A 19,560-nucleotide genomic window follows, 5' to 3' on the forward strand; every position below is an offset into this window, starting at 1 on the left:
GAAGTACCACAGTCGAGCCCGCTAATGGGAAGATTAGAAATGTCATATTTTGGCGCTGCTGAGGGGAAGAGGGCGAGTGGTAGACAAGGAGTGAGGGGAGGGGTGTTGAGATGCTATGTTAACTTCTGATTCATCTTCCCGCCTGCCCCCAGGCGCTCTTCTTCTCACCTTCATCAATATTTCAACATACGTTTTTTTAAAACATCCCGCCGCCATAGAGAAACTCTAAATAATTCAGGCGAGTGGCAGAGACAAAGCCTGCCATGCATTAAAATGTGGCTCTCTCGCTACATAAAAAATGGGATGAAGGAAGAAGGTGTCAACCTTTTACCCTCAACTCATTACAGGGCGACGAGGCAGACCAGAGGAAGGACCGGAGCTCCAAAGAAGCTAAATCTCTACACTCACCCATTGACTTCCATTCATATACACGCAAAAGGCAGGTACTGTATCTAAGACGTCGCAACTTTGAGCCTTGTAACAACTGTGTGTCCTGTTTAAATGTCCTCTAGATGGAGATTAATGAGTTATAGAAATATCCAACATAATTGCAAATGATTCAGCGTGTTTCTACCGATGACATCATTTATTTCAACACTAACTTGCATTAAACCAGCAGATGTTTCCTCTTTCTCTGAATGCTAGAAAGTAGAACGGATTCTCAAAGTAACCATCACTTTGCTCATCTTTGTATGACACTACATCAACTAGAGCTGCACGATATGGGGAAAATATGCGATAATGTCGTTGAACCGAACACAAAAGGCGCCCAAAAATATAAATAATTTAAAGTGCCATTTGCTAACTCAAAGAAATCCCTGAGTGCAATATCGCAATCTTTCACGGAGTGTTTATCGCGCACGTTGACATAGCGAGAACAATAAAAACAATATATTATGCAGCCTGAACATCAATCTCTCACACGGCCCACTTGTATTCTAAAACCCCGTCTCTCCCTCGTCTCTCCCTCGTCTTCCCTCCACCCTTCCTCCACCCTCCTCCACCCTCTCTCTCATATCCTCTATACAATTCTCCTGCTCTGCTGAGAGGACGGCTGTTTGTTATAGCAGACTACTCTTTGAAGATCACCCTCTTCAAATTGTGCGGAAATAATACTCCATTAAGCAAAGCAAATTAGTCCTCGGTTTAATTACTAGCTCTGTTCCTGCAGTGCGGATGCGTACGATATTAACTTTATAATCATTTCTTGAACAAATAATTTAAAAACCAATTCACCAGGGGACTGATGAAAGCCAATAAATCGCTGTTAAAAGGGGACAGCGAATCTGAATGCTTAATTTGGTAAATAGGAAGCAGGAGAGGCCACTTTGGCGTGAATGCAGTTAATTTATCTTGATTAGAAAGACGTGCATGAGCACTAATGCACATACACCAGCCAGATGTGCCCCCCCCCCCCCCCACATGGATGAAAGAAGCCAAGAGAGAAAAATAAATTTGAATGACTGATGGATGGAGCAGACATCCAGGCATGGAGGTGAAGACAAAATGAAAAAGCAAGTTCTGTTTGGATTATTTGACAAAGCTTGTTGTTGTTGCCGGCGTGTGTTTTCATCGATATCGTTGGCTGAAGCTCAACAGCGATCTAGATCGAGCTTTGAGATTGGAGGGTTTTGTAAAAAAGCCTCACCTGGCTGATTAAGTTGAGCAGAGGTTTGCCTTCTGAACCAACCAGGCAGGTCAGGAGCTGCGGTATCCATGCCAACCACTGGATAGGCGGGACTCCGATGCAGTACTTGTCCACAGCGTCGGCCAGCGTGTTCTTGTCATCGAAGCTGAGCAGCCACAACACCTGCACGTGAAACAAAAACACGAGAAATGTGAGGAAGAAGGAAGAAACAAATGACGATGACACCAAGTTAGCAAGAGGTGAAGTCTCCATCGTGAACCAGATCAAAGCCAATGTGGATGTGATCTCTCCTCCCGTGGTGCGCTCGTGCGTCTACATCATGATGAAGACATTTACTCCACTCAACCCCCCCCCCCAGGCTCTCTTCAGCGAGCCCACCTGGGGTACACATATTGCGCATGATTACTGATAATGACTGGTCATCTCACTTCACCCGTCAGAACTAAGCGCTGCCAACCGGGTCACAAGAAAAAACATCTAATTGTAAATGTGAAGCTGGTAGCAGCCATTATTAGAACAGATAATGATAGTGATGCCTAATGCCATCACTGGACGTGACAAGCCCATATTTATTATTTATCACGCCTGACACACAGACGTAGCTGGTATTTTGCTCTCAGGATGAGTCGCTCTAATCTGACTCTAATGTGGCTCTTTGAAAGCACAGACCCAGCAGGCAGTATTTTAACAATCTCTCCAGCTCTTCAATAAATAATGAAAGAAGATTCAGTGTGTTAAAGGGTTTCAATGAAGCAAAGACGTACCAAGAATGTGCCGTCCTTTCCTTACATTCTGTGCTGTCTTTCTGATTACATGTTGAGAACCACCTCACCTGCAGTACGGCGGATAACAGCAGGTTTTACCTGCTATAAGAGCAACTAGAGGTCTTTCATTGCTGACCTCTGAATGACTGTATGGAGTTGGGGTTTGTCTGTGTAGGAAGGTGGGATGCTCGTTAGCGAGGAGTCCACCTCTTTACCTCCCACACAGGGCTTAATCAACTGGTAAGTATGGAAGCATGGGTCTGACTGTTAGAGAAAGGTCAGTCCCTGTAAAGAGTCATGAGATTGGAGTATCAGGGGAGGCCATTAGTCTGTGAACCCTCGTGCCAGAGGATCGCCTTCACTCCACCATCGATCTGCCGTGGGAACCCATCCACACCGTCTACCGCTGGACTGTAATCTATCAAATCACTACTCTCTTCCTGTACCTGTGGCAGAGCCTGAGGAGGGTAACACATAGTGTCTTTCTTCTCATCAGCAACAATAATGTGCAGGTTTGATGGGGTCGGGGAACTAGGGAATTGAAAGTGCCCGTATCCTGAAGAAAGGGCGGATTGAGGCGACTGGCTACACCCAAACATTCTCAGGACAAAGAGGTAAACACCAGGGATTATGTTGTTTCACAATCAGTCTTCACATTTTGCCCCCCTTCCCAGTCCTCTTATCACCTTTGCTAGGTATTTGCGGGACTTGCTCTCGTTTTGGTGGCGGCAGGCGTGGAGGTAGCAGGTAATGGCGGAGACCCCCAGGTGGAGCTGGCGGTCCTTGACGAAGATGTTCTCCAGGTAGTCACCCCACATGGCCCAGGCCTTCACCAGGACATCGTGCATCTGGACTGCCGCTGAAAAGGCCTTGTTGGCCTCCTCTGACCTGGAACAAGAAGGGAGGAAACGGTGAAAAGCGTTAAGAGAGTGATGGACAGACAAGTGAAGGGCAAGTGAGCAAAGGGAGGTAGCTGGCGGTGAAGGAGACAAAGTAGGATTGAGTGGAAGGGAAGTCAGAAAGAAAAAAGAGATACAAAGCAGGGAGGGACGCTGAAGAGAGGGCGGAGGGTTGGAAGAGATGGATGGAAGAGGAGAAAGATGGAGTGTGGGAGAAACAGATTATGATGATCACATTCTGAATTATGTACTACACATCAATAAGCGCCATATTTCATTTTCTCTAAACTTCAAGGCCTTTCCTCTCGGCTTTACAGAGTAAGCATTTAACCCGGCATGAATTAATGTCACAGAGGGTTCAGTGAGTTAAACCCAACCTCATCATACTGCGCAGATCAATCCGTGTGTACTGGGTGACATATGAGCTTAACTTCTTCCAATGTTATCAGAAATGACAGAGCGAGGTAAAAGAAACCCTCAGTGTAATGGCTATATTTATCTGTATACAAGTCACTGACCGTGAAGAACATTAATACATCGAATAGAAATCTGCAGGCTGATAAACTCGAGAATCCTCGGGATTCTTTAAATCCTGGTACAGCGATGTAGAAGTCACACTCAGAACATAGCAGGCGATAAATAGACGGCTGAAATCTGGCAGGAGACCCAGGTTTTGACTGCGCCATTTATGCTGACAGGGAAATATATTCTGGATCATCAGCGGTTTTCACCACGCCAAGCGGCTTCTAACCTCACGTTGGCACGCAGTCTGAATAATTGTTACACACCTTTCAGCCTTTGATTAATAAATAAGATGCAAGAGGCACCCTGAGACGCACTGTCAGGCAGTCAAAGACAGGAGACGGGCATGTCAAGGAAAAAGCCTGACTGAGCCACAATTGGCAAATGGACCTCCATTTTAGGAGTGCTTTAAAAACGACTCTCTCGCTTACTTACAGTGACATGTCTCCCAAGCCAATCAATTAAAATGTGTTATTATAAAAGGCATTTTGGCATGTGATTAAGAAATGGGAGCTTGATTGCTATGGGAGTCTGAGCCAAAGACCCTCCAGTAATACTTAATGGGGTTGCCTCCGTCACTTTGTTGAAGTACATTAACAGTTTCTACTACGCGGCTCAATAGGAGCAAAGGCACCCAACAGACTGTCAAATCTCTGACACCCGTTTAATTGAATGATCCCAAAATCCTGAGCACATGTGGTTGCACATGCACACAGACAACACACACACACACAGACTCTCCCAACCCCTAACCCCCACTCTGCTGTTAATTCTCCCCGGTGTAGGGGAGACTTAATGATTGCAATAAACCCTGCTGAGGTGGAGGCAAGTTCTGCTGATCGCAGAGATTCCTGCAAATTGCCTCGAGCTAATTATTGAGCTGCATATACATTTAATAAGCCTTCCTCAATTTGTCTTTCACCCCTCAGGACGCCATGTCACGTCAAAGTTGACTGGTGTAAAGGGAGCGAAGGGGAGAGTGTGGCTGTAGGTATGAGCAACCTTAGAGAGAGCAGTAGTGTGCTCCACAGGCTGGCCCTGCAGCCAAACACATCTAAGCCACGTCACGGGGGTTACTGAGTAGTATAATCTCAGAGGTGCGTCAGCTTGAGGCAAGAAGCGCCAATTAAATACAAAGATATATAAAAAAACACACATGCACAGTTAAGGGACCACTGACACAGTTTGAGGACACTGTGATGATGAACAAAAGGAGGACAATGATAAGGGTAGATTGAGCCTTCCCACTCCCTCAGAGCACATCACACACCTCGCTCTCACAATATCAATACCCGATCGCCCCCTGAACCAACACTTCACATTACTTCCATCTGATCGGAGATGCAGGACACCCGCATGGAGAGGAAGCTCACTTCAGCAGGAGTTTTGTTCTCTCTGCAATAGCGGGACTGAACAATGTGCCTGAGCCAATGAGCTGACACGGCTTGGAGCTGGGATGGATGCACACATGCAGTTTTTGTGTACTGTTTCTATCTGTATGTTACTACAAGTATCTGTTTCTATCTGTATGTTGCTATAAGTATCTGTTTCTATCTGTACGTTGCTATAAGTATCTGTTTCCATCTGTATGTTGCTATAAGTATCTGTTTCTATCTGTACGTTGCTATAAGTATCTGTTTCCATCTGTATGTTGCTATAAGTATCTGTTTCTATCTGTATGTTGCTATAAGTATCTGTTTCCATCTGTATGTTGCTACAAGTATCTGTTTCTATCTGTATGTTGCTACAAGTATCTGTTTCCATCTGTATGTTGCTACAAGTATCTGTTTCTATCTGTATGTTGCTATAAGTATCTGTTTCTATCTGTATGTTGCTACAAGTATCTGTTTCCATCTGTATGTTGCTACAAGTATCTGTTTCCATCTGTATGTTGCTATAAGTATCTGTTTCTATCTGTATGTTGCTATAAGTATGTTTCTATCTGTATGTTGCTACAAGTATCTGTTTCCATCTGTATGTTGCTACAAGTATCTGTTTCCATCTGTATGTTGCTATAAGTATCTGTTTCTATCTGTATGTTGCTACAAGTATCTGTTTCCATCTGTATGTTGCTACAAGTATCTGTTTCCATCTGTATGTTGCTACAAGTATCTGTTTCCATCTGTATGTTGCTACAAGTATCTGTTTCTATCTGTATGTTATGTTGCTACAAGTATCTGTTTCCATCTGTATGTTGCTACAAGTATCTGTTTCCATCTGTATGTTGCTACAAGTATCTGTTTCTATCTGTATGTTGCTACAAGTATCTGTTTCCATCTGTATGTTGCTACAAGTATCTGTTTCTATCTGTATGTTGCTACAAGTATCTGTTTCCATCTGTATGTTGCTATAAGTATGTTTCTATCTGTATGTTGCTACAAGTATCTGTTTCCATCTGTATGTTGCTACAAGTATCTGTTTCCATCTGTATGTTGCTATAAGTATCTGTTTCTATCTGTATGTTGCTACAAGTATCTGTTTCCATCTGTATGTTGCTACAAGTATCTGTTTCCATCTGTATGTTGCTACAAGTATCTGTTTCCATCTGTATGTTGCTACAAGTATCTGTTTCTATCTGTATGTTGCTACAAGTATCTGTTTCCATCTGTATGTTGCTACAAGTATCTGTTTCCATCTGTATGTTGCTACAAGTATCTGTTTCTATCTGTATGTTGCTACAAGTATCTGTTTCCATCTGTATGTTGCTACAAGTATCTGTTTCTATCTGTATGTTGCTACAAGTATCTGTTTCCATCTGTATGTTGCTATAAGTATCTGTTTCTATCTGTATGTTGCTACAAGTATCTGTTTCCATCTGTATGTTGCTATAAGTATCTGTTTCTATCTGTATATTGCTATAAGTATCTGTTTCCATCTGTATGTTGCTATAAGTATCTGTTTCTATCTGTACGTTGCTATAAGTATCTGTTTCCATCTGTATGTTGCTACAAGTATCTGTTTCTATCTGTATGTTGCTACAAGTATCTGTTTCCATCTGTATGTTGCTATAAGTATCTGTTTCTATCTGTATATTGCTATAAGTATCTGTTTCTATCTGTACGTTGCTATAAGTATCTGTTTCTATCTGTACGTTGCTATAAGTATCTGTTTCTATCTGTATGTTGCTATAAGTATCTGTATGTTGCTATAAGTATCTGTTTCTATCTGTATGTTGCTATAAGTATCTGTTTCTATCTGTATGTTGCTATAAGTTGCTGTTTCTATCTGTATGTTGCTGTTTCTATCTGTATGTTGCTATGAGTATCTGTTTCTATCTGTATGTTGCTATAAGTTGCTGTTTCTATCTGTATGTTGCTATAAGTTGCTGTTTCTATCTGTATGTTGCTATAAGTTGCTGTTTCTATCTGTATGTTGCTGTTTCTATCTGTATGTTGCTATAAGTTGCTGTTTCTATCTGTATGTTGCTGTTTCTATCTGTATGTTGCTATAAGTATCCGTTTCTATCTGTATGTTCCTATAACTATCTGTTTCTATCTGTATGTTGCTATAAGTATCTGTTTCTATCTGTATGTTCCTATAACTATCTGTTTCTATCTGTATGTTGCTATAAGTATCTGTATGTTGCTATAAGTATCTGTATGTTGCTATAAGTTGCTGTTTCTATCTGTATGTTGCTATAAGTTGCTGTTTCTATCTGTATGTTGCTATAAGTTGCTGTTTCTATCTGTATGTTGCTGTTTCTATCTGTATGTTGCTATAAGTTGCTGTTTCTATCTGTATGTTGCTGTTTCTATCTGTATGTTGCTATAAGTATCCGTTTCTATCTGTATGTTCCTATAACTATCTGTTTCTATCTGTATGTTGCTATAAGTATCTGTTTCTATCTGTATGTTCCTATAACTATCTGTTTCTATCTGTATGTTGCTATAAGTATCTGTATGTTGCTATAAGTATCTGTATGTTGCTATAAGTATCTGTTACTATCTGTATGTTGCTATAAGTTGCTGTTTCTATCTGTGTGTTGCTATAAGTTGCTGTTTCTATCTGTATGTTCAGTTGCCTTTGTGTTGCCGTGTTGATGGGACAAAAAGAGAATACATCTAAATCTACAATATAAAAAAAAAAAATGAAAGAAGCTAATCTAAAAGTTGGCTACAAAGTGAAAGCTGGAAAGGTCGTCAATGAGCAGACAGCTGGCGCACTGATGGACATACTTGTTGATTTGAGCGAGGAACATCCCCTTGAGAGCGTAGAACTCAGCCGTCATCTCCTTGGTGAAGTACTTCAGGTTGGTCGACTCGATCACCTCCAAACCCTGACAGACAAGGAAGGGAACAACACATGTTTAACCTCAAACCAAACTGCAGTAAAGAAACTTTTGCTGTCGCTAGGGAGAGGAATCGCCAAAAAGATACCGCGGCATTCTGATTTAGACAGGGCCATAATCACAGGTGAAAAACAAACCGTCTGCTCGGTGTTCATTAAGAAGTAAGAAAAGAGGTAGTAAGGGAACTAAACTTCCATTATGGTGAGCCTCTGATTAGATGTCCCCTATGTACTGCTGTGACAAACGATGTGTAGCGGGAGAGAGAGACAGAGAGAAGCAGAGGAGATGAGATAGAAGAGAGAGAGAGAAGAGTGTCTACTGGCACTTTTAATGACTTGTGGTGTGCTGAACTGCTTCTATTAATCAGAGTACTCCATGGGCTTAAGAGCAAGCTCCTGAGTTACACTCTCTTATAAGTCTCCCTGCTATAACTTGTCACCTTGTTACCCCCAAACACTTCTCACACAACTTTTTCCCACACAAAGAACCGCTAACTACGCCGGCAGGTACCGCGTGAACAGAAATCAACCCGAGTCGTTAAATCACACGAAATGCATTAAATGTGTTGTTCTTCAGTAGACGCTTATTTCAAACTGAATGCATGCTTTACCACGGGAGGTGTTGCACGGATACAACTTGATTGCAGAAGCCGAATGATTGGTGCTCTTTGTAGAGAGTGGTGTTGCTAATAAAATATTAAATGAGTTCCTTACAAGCTAATAAAACCAAAAGTGACAAACACACTCGTTAACACACTGACTTTTGTAATTACTTATTAATTACAAGTTCTACCAAACAATCCTGCATTGAGTTATTTAATATAACTAACATATAACTCACTTTGACCGCACGTTTTCATCAGTAAAACATCATATAAATGATCTTTTTTGCTTGCATATACATCTATAGTTAGTGCATACGTCAAATGAATAAATAAAAATGCAATAGCGATTCTCTAATTTGCAGTAGAGGAGAGAAGTTTGCATTTCACTTTACCTGCATGCACTCATTCTTGCCCATGACTCCAGCCAGCTGCAAATAACATTTGACCTGCTGTCGGATCTTCTGGAAGCAGTCCACAATGGGCACCGTGGGGATGGTATGGATACGACTCAGGATGTCGAGAGCCACGTTCACCAAACCCTGGGGAGACAACAGCGTGATGCGGTTTCACAAACACAATTAGAAAGGTTGAACGGATCTGAGGAAAACAAATAATGATTCACACTTAGCAAAAACTAAAACAAGCTAAAGCAGTACCTGTTTGCGTCCTATCTTTCCATACTGGATGATGGCCGAAGCCGACGCATGAACTCCCAACATGGCATTGTTGTTGTTTGGATCGTGCTGCGCGTTCGTCTCATACGCCGTCACGATGGCTATTGGACGGGGGACAAAACAAATGATTCTCGTCATACAAGTGTCGTATTTGAAGAAGTGAGGAGCGCTGAGAGCAGTGTGAACATTGGGGATCTTCTAGCCCTCTGAAAGCTCTGCTGTGATAATGCAGAGGAGGGCATCGGGGACACTCAACATATTGAACAGTAAATGGGCCATGGGAATGAATTTCATCAAGAAAATTCCATTTCACTTCAACATAAGTTTGAAGGCTCTGGCGTATAAACGAAGTGATTTTTTATTGATATGGTGCTGCAGAACCGGTGCTGTCATTACTCCAGCGCCTCACAGTGCAAGTTGGAGATCAAGTTGCTTGAGACATCACATTTTGCAGTGGCTGCCTCTGTGAATGGTTTCAAAGTCACTGCGGGAAAAAGCACTGAGCAAGGTAAATATGTGTGTGTGTGTGTGTGTGTGTGTGTGTGTGTGTGTGTGTGTGTGTGTCAGAGTGTATTTTATGTCCTGCAGCGAGAGAGAGAGTGCTTTCGCGAGCTGACATTTGGAAATGTAAAGAGACCCTGAGGGGGTTCTGCAACTTGTGGCCTTTCAAAGAGGACCCCTTCCTGGAACTAGTGGAAACCTGAGCAGCAATTTGAGTAAATGTCTGAATGAGAGCGACATAAATGTGTAAAACTCATACATGTGAACATAAACGTGTGTTTCTATATGCCCAGTCTCAAGCTTAGAGGCAGTACTGGGTGTGTCAGAGTGCGTGTCGTACCTTGGTAGTGGTGCTGGCGCCACATGAAGATGCTGCTCCAGTGGGACAGGTCATCAGAAACGATGGGCAGTCGGTTCCTCCAGGTTTTCACCACAGTCTTCATGTCGTGGAGGCTGGTGTTGCGGCCCAGGTTAGCTGGCTGAAGCCCTGAATTAATTTGGGCCGCTTCTTGCAGCTCAATGATCTGCTGTGCCGCCTGGGAGGAAATTGGAAGAGAAAATACAGTGTTGTGAGCGTCCTGACCGCACTCCATTGACCCTTTGACTCCCAACTTTAAAATGACGCATGCAAGGTGGCAGATCTCGAGCAGCAGCCAAATGCTCCTTACGCTTGCAACGGCTAACTTTTTTGTTTACAGTTAACATTTTGTGTTCACCGGCGAGGTGGGAAGATGGCGCTGAAGATGTGGATAACAAGGATCAAGGAGATAAAGGGAAGGAAACAAGGAGAACAATAATAGCAAGAGAGACACACAGTGTGAGAGTGACACTGTAGTGTTGATGGAAAAAGACTGTTACTGTTGGGATGTTGACAGATATGAAGACAAAGGACAATGCTGGGGCTGTCCTGTACGTCCCAACACATGGAGCTTTATGGACGGCTACATCTGAACATAAGCGAGACGAAGCAAAGCGTCCTCGTATTGTTGACTTTTCCATTTCTTCTCTTCAGGACAGTTGGATTGAATAATCAGGAGGAACCTCCAGAGCATAAAGATCTCACAAAACATTTCTATATTAGAAACAGTCCAGCGATATTATTTTACGTCACATAAATAATTTGAGGGAAAATCATTATGTCTTTCTACATTACTTCAAAAGCGAACCTGCTCCAATAAAAAGGCACCGAAATAAAAGATGAGAAAATGATAAGCGAGGGCTTCTATCTCATTCCGTGCACACAAAACAAAAAAGCCTCATTGATTGTCCCGAAGCCGCTTTGTGAACATATCATCAATCATTCTATTATAACTACTCATCAATCAATATTAATGCCGAGCCTCATAATCGATAGTGTGGGTGATAATCCATCGATCGCCAGTCACCGCTAAGAGCTGGGATTTGATGATAACTTGATCCAAATGGTATTTGAACCCTTCTGCGTTGGCACAGTCGGGGCTTCTCATTCTCCGAGGCTCATGGAGTCGTGAACGTGAGATATAGAGTTTGGAATGGAGATTTACAACGGGCCGCTTGGCTGGGTGGAGGAATAAATTGCTTGTTTTCCTTCGGCTAGGGTAAATAATTGGACTGCACATATGCGAGCGCACGCACGCAAACCAACAACAAAAGGAAGTAGTCACCCAATTCAAATACCCATTTTGAAAAGATAAATGTAGTGAATCAGAGCAGCACTGAAGACTTAACCCCCCCCCCCCCCCCCAATACCCCCCCCGCTCCCGAGTCAAATCTCCCCAAAACAAAATAAATTAGGCAATACAATATTTTTTCACAATTATCTGTTAATATCAGCTGATGGCCCATTTCTAACCTTCATTCAGACCGTCCCATTCATTATGTAAATGTAATTCTGCTGCAGGTATTTAATCAAATGGTATCTGATGGCAGGGAAGTAATTACAGCTATTCTAAACCAACTCTCTTTCTTCCCTTCTCTTCTTCGTCGCTCTCTTTCCCCCCCCAATTCTGTTCACTCTCCACCTTTTTTTCAATTTTCTCCTTCTTCTTTTTCATCTTTGCCCCCGTCTATTGTAATCTCTTGTGGTGGAATCAAAGCGGCTTAAAAGACTTTTTGAATTTTTTATTATCATTTATCTCAATTTTACCAAATGGGAGTGAGAGAGGGAGACGGAGGGCGTTATCAGCGTTACTCAACGACGTCTCTGGGCTACCGATGATCTCTTGACGTGCAACTCTTCAAGTGCTTATCACAATAAACGGACTTCCCTTCACTACTCATGCCGTCTGGAGTCTTTCAACGGAGGAACTCTTCATGCATTTTGTGCACTGACCTGCAGCAGCGGCGTGTGCACGTGGGAAACGATGTGAGGCAACCTCCTCCACTCGCGGATGGCCAGGCTGGAGGCCATCTCCACCAGCCGCTCGATGAAGTTGAGCTGCTGCTCCTCTGGGTGGCAGATGGCCAGGTAGCCACGGTGCATGTTCACCTTCCACGCCATCTCCTTAGGGCAGCTCAGCTCCACCTGCAAATTCACACACAGTCCATTCCCAAGGGGTTAGAGTTCGATGACTCACAGGAACACTGCTGCTGATTTTAGTTTACTTTCATCTGACGAGCATGAATGTGTTGCACTTGTTCTTTCAGCACGTGCCATCAGTATTCCTGCAGAATCCACACTGGTAGGATAACATGCATATATATATATATATATATATATATATATATATATATATATATATATATATATATATATATATTTTCCTCTTGCCTTGTTCATAATTTCTATAACTATGTTGAGCCATGCCACATAAGCAGAGCATCACCTGTTAAATGTCTACTACACCGACACACAGTAGAGGTTTATTGCAGCTAAAAGAAAAAAAGATGAATTCAAGAACAAACGGCTAAATAAATGTGGAATTGGTGACATGTTCTCCAGAAGAGATATACAGCTGGTGTGTGTGTGTGTGCCCTACTGCTTTCCTCCGCACGTTTGTCCGTATGATGCCAAGCAGAACAGCGCACACTCCTCACTGCGTTGGGAGTGTGGCACTTTTAATTAAATGAAAACATCCGAGGGGAAAGGGCCTATGACACTTTCTTTGCATAATTTAGCACAAACACACAACAATGTTGTTTCCAATTCATTTTCTGAATGGTTTCAGCAGGACTTTTTGTACTAATGACAAATCAACCTGACGAGCGGGACACAGAGGCGGAGGAGAGGAAAAGGCTCGGCTATTGATTAAACCGCTGAGTGCATTAACACTAAACAAACAATAGCCCAGGGGAGCCGGCTACGTCCAACCTGAGGTTCGCCTGTTTTGTTTTTATAAAACGTGTGCGAGAGGGAAAACTAAACGCGAGAAGACGGAAGAGAAGCAAATGAGGAAGCACAGGCGTGTGTTTGTGTGTGCTCTTTAGATGTTGGAGAAAATGACAGTTATCGGTCAGAGCGCACTTATCAGGGGTGACACTTGATGAATATCCTGGAGACACGGCTGCCCTTATCAAGAGCCAGCTTTAATTGAAAGGGAGGACATTTGGACTTGGCCTCAGAGCTTGTGAGCGGTGGGCAGGCAGGCAACTGAAAGCCTTGTTCCTCTCCTCCACCATAAAACAAATCACCCCGCAGCAGATGCCGGGGTAATTATTCACTCGCACAATTGTCGTAAATATTAGCCGCTAAAACCGAAGCTTGTAGAACGAGGGATGACGAGATGAAGGTGGGAAGTGGAGACGGTAGTAATGACCAAAGAGAGTAAAGAAGAGAAGTTGGAGAAGGGAGAGACAAAAGAAAGAGAAATGGGAACAAAGAGGACGGAAGGAATGAAACATGGAGGAGGGGATAGAGCAGAGCTGGTGCTGCCATCCAGACAATTTAATTAGGTGTCACCTTAGGACAGAGCGGTTCAATGGATTGGTTCCAAGTCCCCTTGAAAGAGCAAAGCAGAAGTATTTGTTATGTGTCAGGTACTATCACGCACTCGCCACCCCTCTACACTTTGTTTTAGGAAACATGAGGCCAATAAATTAACAAAGCAAACAGCTGAGCAGCGTTTCCACCGCTTTACTGCCAGCTCTCTCGTTCACCCCCGGGGGGGGGGGGGTTAGGGGGTGTCAGTTACTACACACTGACACGAGGTCTGTGCTTAACATACAGCACTGTACCGGAAACCAGGAATGGAACCAGAAGTTGTGGTTATAGTTTCTGTCAAACGGTCCACAGAAGAGGGTTTTTGCAGCACTTGGGAGACCTGAGAGCTCTTCTGTCATGCGTTGGTGAAATCCATACATGTTTTACATAGTGACTGCACACTCCTCACCTGTACCAGAGCCTCTTTCATGGCAGCCCAATTGGAAACCCTCCAAGCACACTCGAGCATGAGATAAGGGTTTGAGTGGCCTTTAGATTGGCCGTATTCTGTCAAAGGTTCCCACTGGTTCAATTCCTTAGAACAGCTGGACAAGAAGACAAGAGGGGTGAAAGATGTTATGCTTTTAAATAGCTTTAAGTCTCATCCACAGAGTTGTGTGTCTGTTTTGATTGCTATGGATAATGGATTTAAAATATACATATCATACAGAAATTCAGTTTGTTCATTACAATCTTCAAATATTGTGGTTTCTGGAAGCCCTGCTGTATAACTCGTGTGATGAATGGAATACATTTTATCTAGTTTGAACAATCAATAGTGCGCAGTATATATATGAAGGAATTAAAGTAGAATTCCACACTGGTGTTGTGCTCTGCTGGCTCTCTGGATGTGTAACACAAGACTGCCCTCTGGGATCAAGAAGTCTCACCGTATCCAGTGATCCTCCCAGAGCTGGTACTCGGGGAAGATGGCCGGCGAGACGTTGCTCCGTTCATGCTCTTTTCTCGCCTTCTCCATGGCTTTCTCGTAGCTTTCTTGAGCCTGAAGAGACACATGTAACGTTTTAATGAGAGTTCTCTGAGGCTAGACTTTCAGTGCAACAGGCACAAGATGCGAAACACCTCTGTGCAATATCATTTACCTGCAAGTACAGCTCATCATGGAGGTCAGGGTTTATGTGCAGGACGGTGAATCCTACACAACCATGTTTACTAAGTAAGATCATACATACTGTACCTTACTTTCATTTCAAGCTTTCTCTCACCTGTTCAAAGAAGCCATGCTGCTCATAGGCAATGGCCGTGGCGGTCTCAGGAAACTTGCACCTCTTCTGCCACAGGCCGGCCCACATGTCCTCTTCTTGGAGCAGAGAGTAGAGCTCTGCCAGGGAGTCCAAAATCTCCTACAGAGGAGTACAACGAAATGTGAACGGCAGCAGAACAAATTGAAACATTTGCAGCGATCAAGCTGTAAATTGAACGAGAGCAGCTAATGAGTCTCGTTCAAACAGGATAAGAGGAAGATTTGCCAAATTAAAAACATGAGGCTGAGACACAAATACACGAATCACAGGATGAATACATCTTCAGATCCTCCACTGGGGAGGAGAAGGGGAAAAAGAACAGGACCACTTTAAAGTCTTTTGCCTCCAGTGTCACATGATCATCTACGTTTCTGAGGCTTCCTGGAGGAAACATTACATTGAGTAAACATTGTCAAGGTAATTAATATTAATGGGAACAGAAGCAAACATTTCCAACTCCCGAGATTAAATCCAAACGCATTACCTGCTGCGGCGGTGTGATGCTCTCCTGCTCGTAGAACTCGGTGCTCTGCTTGGGTTTGCTGTGCAGACTGAGGCCCTTTTCGAAGGCCTGCTGCTCCAGCATTAGAGTGGAGCGCAGCCAGAGGTTGTGCGTCTTGCCCAAGTACTTCAGCACACAGGGGCGGATGGGAATCGGAGGAACACACTGGGACATGGCCTCGACAAAGCAGTTTAGGGCGCTGGGCTGGCAGTCCCTCTGGGCCTGGTGGCTGCCACTGCACAGGAAGGGACTCATTTCTCCTGACAAAGCCTGGAGAGGGGAGAGAGCGCTCATCAACTACACAGTGCACTGATCTAGCGTATTGATAAAGGCATTCTGTTGCATTTATGGGATGCAACATGATGCTTCCCCCCCCCCCGCCAGTAACAGAAAACTGTTAAGAAACAGGAAAAGAGAGGTCAGATGACTGAGAAGGGACACATTGTATGCAGCACTGGAAGTTATCTAGTTTCTATTTCCTACAGAGTCGAGACATTTCTTTAGATTTGATATGAACTTATGTAGAAGTAAATCATTCAGGAAGTTTCAACAGTCACAGTCCGTCATTTTCAATTAATGCCGAGTATAGCTCTTGCACGTTAAGGTAAAGCTTTAATTACTTGATATATAATTATTATTATTGTATTATTATATACTGCAGAGGGCCACTCAGCCCCTCAGAACGGCCATAATTATGACTGACACACACTCAGGAATAAATGATGTATTGGTAATGACTCATTTTCACTGCCCGTTGACAGCATAGTATAATTACTGCCTTGATGGTCACTTTAATTAGCCTGGTGGTGGAGAAGGCCAATGTGTCATCAAATTCCTTCCTAGGAAGAATATGCTTTCCCATCATTACCACATAATCCCCCCAGAGAGAGAATCCCCGAGCGCCAGTCATCACTCTATTTTCAACATAAATGGATCTGGTGTAATCGTGGCATTAAAGCAGGCGTCAGAATAAAACACATGTGACAAATGTGTGACTCTATTCCCGCCACGGGAAAGAAAATATATCATCGTTTTTGAAAGCATCTTTCCATCGACTGCTTCTTTCAGATGTTTAAGAGCTCAATCACTTCAAATCAAGGCCTTTCAACAAGTCTCAAAATGCTCGATATGCATCTGGTTCGTTAAACTCACTGACAGCTTCCCGTCTCCCGCTTTCTCGTTTCCATATTTAGCATAAATGAATTCGTCCTCGTTAAGTGGAATTGCACGTTTTGAGACAGATATGGGATGGCCAAGGTCACAGTCACTGTCTGCTTGGTAAGATGCAGAAAAGGAAGTGGGGAGTTGATGAGTGTATACAGGACGTGTTCGTACACAATGGAAACAAATAGACAATGTGCGAGTCACAAACACTTGGAGTGGAGACATTAACGTGCATCTGTCTTCATGCTGCGTGAACCGTACAGCGTGCACGCTGTAAAATGCAAAGTTTGCATACAGCATACAGCTATGCTGCCTCGCTCTACTAGTGGCCGGTAAGTTATACTCACGTGCTGCTGCCTGTCGGAGAGGATCTTCCAGAGGCGAGGGAAGAGCTGAACCCAGGTCCTCTCAGCCAGCGGGGTGGAGATATGACAGAGCTGGACCAGAGCGTTCAGAAGTGCCCCCGTCTAACACAGAGCGAAACAAAACGACAGCTGCTGACTCAGCAAGGCAGTGCTTCTGAATCCTTGTCTTCGGGACTCAACAGTACTGCTGATTTACTCTCCTACTGGGTGGTTAATTGCATTCTACTGACGTTCCAGTTTCTGATAAATTCAGTTTCTGGTTTTATAGCTGGAATAAAAACAGCAGGTTTCTGGATCGTGAAAAACTTCTGCACAGCATAAAGGAGTTTTAAATATATGATGAAGTTAAATATCTCAAACACTCCAATATTGCTAAATGTAGCCCCTGGGTAATTCAACTTAATGGTGAGATACATCATCCCCCCCCCCCCCCCTCGGTACACTGCAGCACACGCTGGTTCCAGAAAAGCCGACCTTACCTTGACCTCCCGAAGCGAGTCAAGAAACTTGTCGTGGCGGTTTGTCAGCATGTGCAGTTGGTTGCCTGCATCTCTCTCAGCCTGCTCCTTAGTCTTGGGGATGGCCGTCTGGTCACCTGGTGCTAACTCTATGTCGATCTCCACATCCTGCCGCACGAGAGAAGAGAAACATCCACAGCAAAGAAGCTTTAATCTTTTTCTCAGAACCGCAGAATGTAACACACTCCTAATGGCATAATGTGCTACTTTATGTGACACAGCATGTCTGAGAGTGTGTGTGTGTGTGTGTGTGTGTGTGTTTATGTGTCCCCACCTCCTCCTTGGTCTCACTGTTCTCTCTCTCACGCGGCTCCTGCTTGACATGCGTTGCCATGGCGAAGGCGGCGCGGTCATGGCTGTCAGCAAGGTTGATGACGTTGGTGATAGACGGCAGCATGGATCCCTGGCAGCTGGTGCCGATGGTGGTGTTTTTTTCGCACACTGCCAGCAGCAGCTAACAAGCACACACACACACACACGCACACACACATCAGTGACAGTAAATGACATGACAACTTATGTGCATGACAAAAGAACAAAATAAAATAAAGACTTCATTATTTTTTAATGTTGGGACAAAAGGCTCTCAAGGCCTAGAGACGGATCACCGGCGGCGCTCCGTTTACCTCGATGCACTGTTTGATCCAGAAGTGGCTGCCCATGGCCTCCCAGTTCTGAGAGCAGCAGATGTAGAGCAGCCGCTCGTAGACACGCCGCTTCATGGAGGCGTCAAACACCTCAAAGAACTTTGCTCTGATCAGCGGCTGAGTGCAGCGAAGCCCCGAGAGGAAGGCTGGCTCCAACTTGGATGTGATGTCACTTCCTGAAAGGCTCTCGTCCCTGAATAATGCCACGGACACAACATTTATTTGACAGCGCTCACATGCTGGCTCTTACCCATTCAACTTGAACGATTCATGACAGCAGCACACCGACATGCTGTCGATTATAAAACATTAAATCCACTTCGAGCATTGATGCCAGAGCTGAAACTAGAGGAAGCTTGGGAGCACCGGCACCCTGCGATGAAGCCACATTTCTTTACGTTTTGTATATTCAGTTATTGTTCAGAGTATATTTTAGAGACGTCTGACTCGATGGTCGTCTGTGCTGCTGATGTGTCAATGTCTCTTTGCATCGGAGCGTCATTTTGCTACGTAACTTGTGTACAGCTAACAATCACCATGACACTCAGGGCTCAGCGGCATGTCAGGAGAACAACAGTGACCAACACTCACTGGCACACGCCGCTAACACAAATGTGCTTATTTCCAAATATGGCAGAAGATTCTGAACATATCACGAGCACAAGAAAACCCTCTTCATAGCAACATGCGAACACAAGGTGCCGGCATGTTTACACAGCTGTGAAGTGAGAGGGGATGGCAGTTAACACCGAATATATTCGGCAAAATTAAGTATCTTTGATGTGGATACTCCACTGTTAGCAAAGCACCGACCGTCGTGCATCAGACACTTAAATAACAAATGTCATCATTTCTACATCATCCTGCTGCACTAAATGGGTCTCGTGGGTATGATTCACATAACAGAAGGAGACAGGGAAGAGGGATAAAAGCAACAACAAAGGCAAAGCTGCCACAGCTGCATATTGCCCCTATTTGCACCATTCTCTTAATCACACATTGTTCTGGCACAGCTGCTTTATCATTCCATTATCATTACTTGCTGTCCATCATGGCTTTACTGCTCATTTTAAATCTTTTGACATGAAGAGCAGATGGGGTGGAGGGATACTGGATGCATTTGGCTGATTAAATGTGTGTGTGTGTGTGTGTGTGTGTGTGTGTGTGTGTGTGTGTGTGTAAGAAGGAAAGACAAAGAGATGGCATGTTTGATAAATAGCAGGGCAGTAGGGCGGTCTCTCTCCTCTGGCCCCCACCTGCTAGGTGTCCTGGCAGGCGTTGGCGGAGTCCTGACACTACTG

The 19,560-nt window shown here is 43.9% G+C and overlaps 1 protein-coding gene across 3 annotated transcripts in view; it reads right to left on the reverse strand.

Moving 5' to 3' along the window:
- Positions 1–19,560, reverse strand: part of trrap (transformation/transcription domain-associated protein) — a 72,013-nt gene that overhangs the window by 15,427 nt on the left and 37,026 nt on the right. For all 3 annotated transcript variants that reach the window (XM_029456022.1, XM_029456023.1, XM_029456024.1), the window contains 15 exons: positions 18,239–18,452; positions 17,887–18,066; positions 17,574–17,720; positions 17,077–17,196; positions 15,548–15,835; positions 15,025–15,162; positions 14,689–14,801; positions 14,208–14,343; positions 12,212–12,403; positions 10,241–10,436; positions 9,382–9,500; positions 9,118–9,264; positions 8,009–8,109; positions 3,099–3,300; positions 1,649–1,810 (listed from right to left, as the gene is read on the reverse strand). In XM_029456022.1, the coding sequence (XP_029311882.1) occupies positions 1,649–1,810; positions 3,099–3,300; positions 8,009–8,109; positions 9,118–9,264; positions 9,382–9,500; positions 10,241–10,436; positions 12,212–12,403; positions 14,208–14,343; positions 14,689–14,801; positions 15,025–15,162; positions 15,548–15,835; positions 17,077–17,196; positions 17,574–17,720; positions 17,887–18,066; positions 18,239–18,452 (2,455 nt within the window). The remainder of the gene's footprint in view (positions 1–1,648; positions 1,811–3,098; positions 3,301–8,008; positions 8,110–9,117; positions 9,265–9,381; positions 9,501–10,240; positions 10,437–12,211; positions 12,404–14,207; positions 14,344–14,688; positions 14,802–15,024; positions 15,163–15,547; positions 15,836–17,076; positions 17,197–17,573; positions 17,721–17,886; positions 18,067–18,238; positions 18,453–19,560) is intronic.

This window comes from Cottoperca gobio, chromosome 19, assembly GCF_900634415.1.
Source record: "Cottoperca gobio chromosome 19, fCotGob3.1, whole genome shotgun sequence".
Lineage (NCBI taxonomy): Eukaryota > Metazoa > Chordata > Actinopteri > Perciformes > Bovichtidae > Cottoperca > Cottoperca gobio.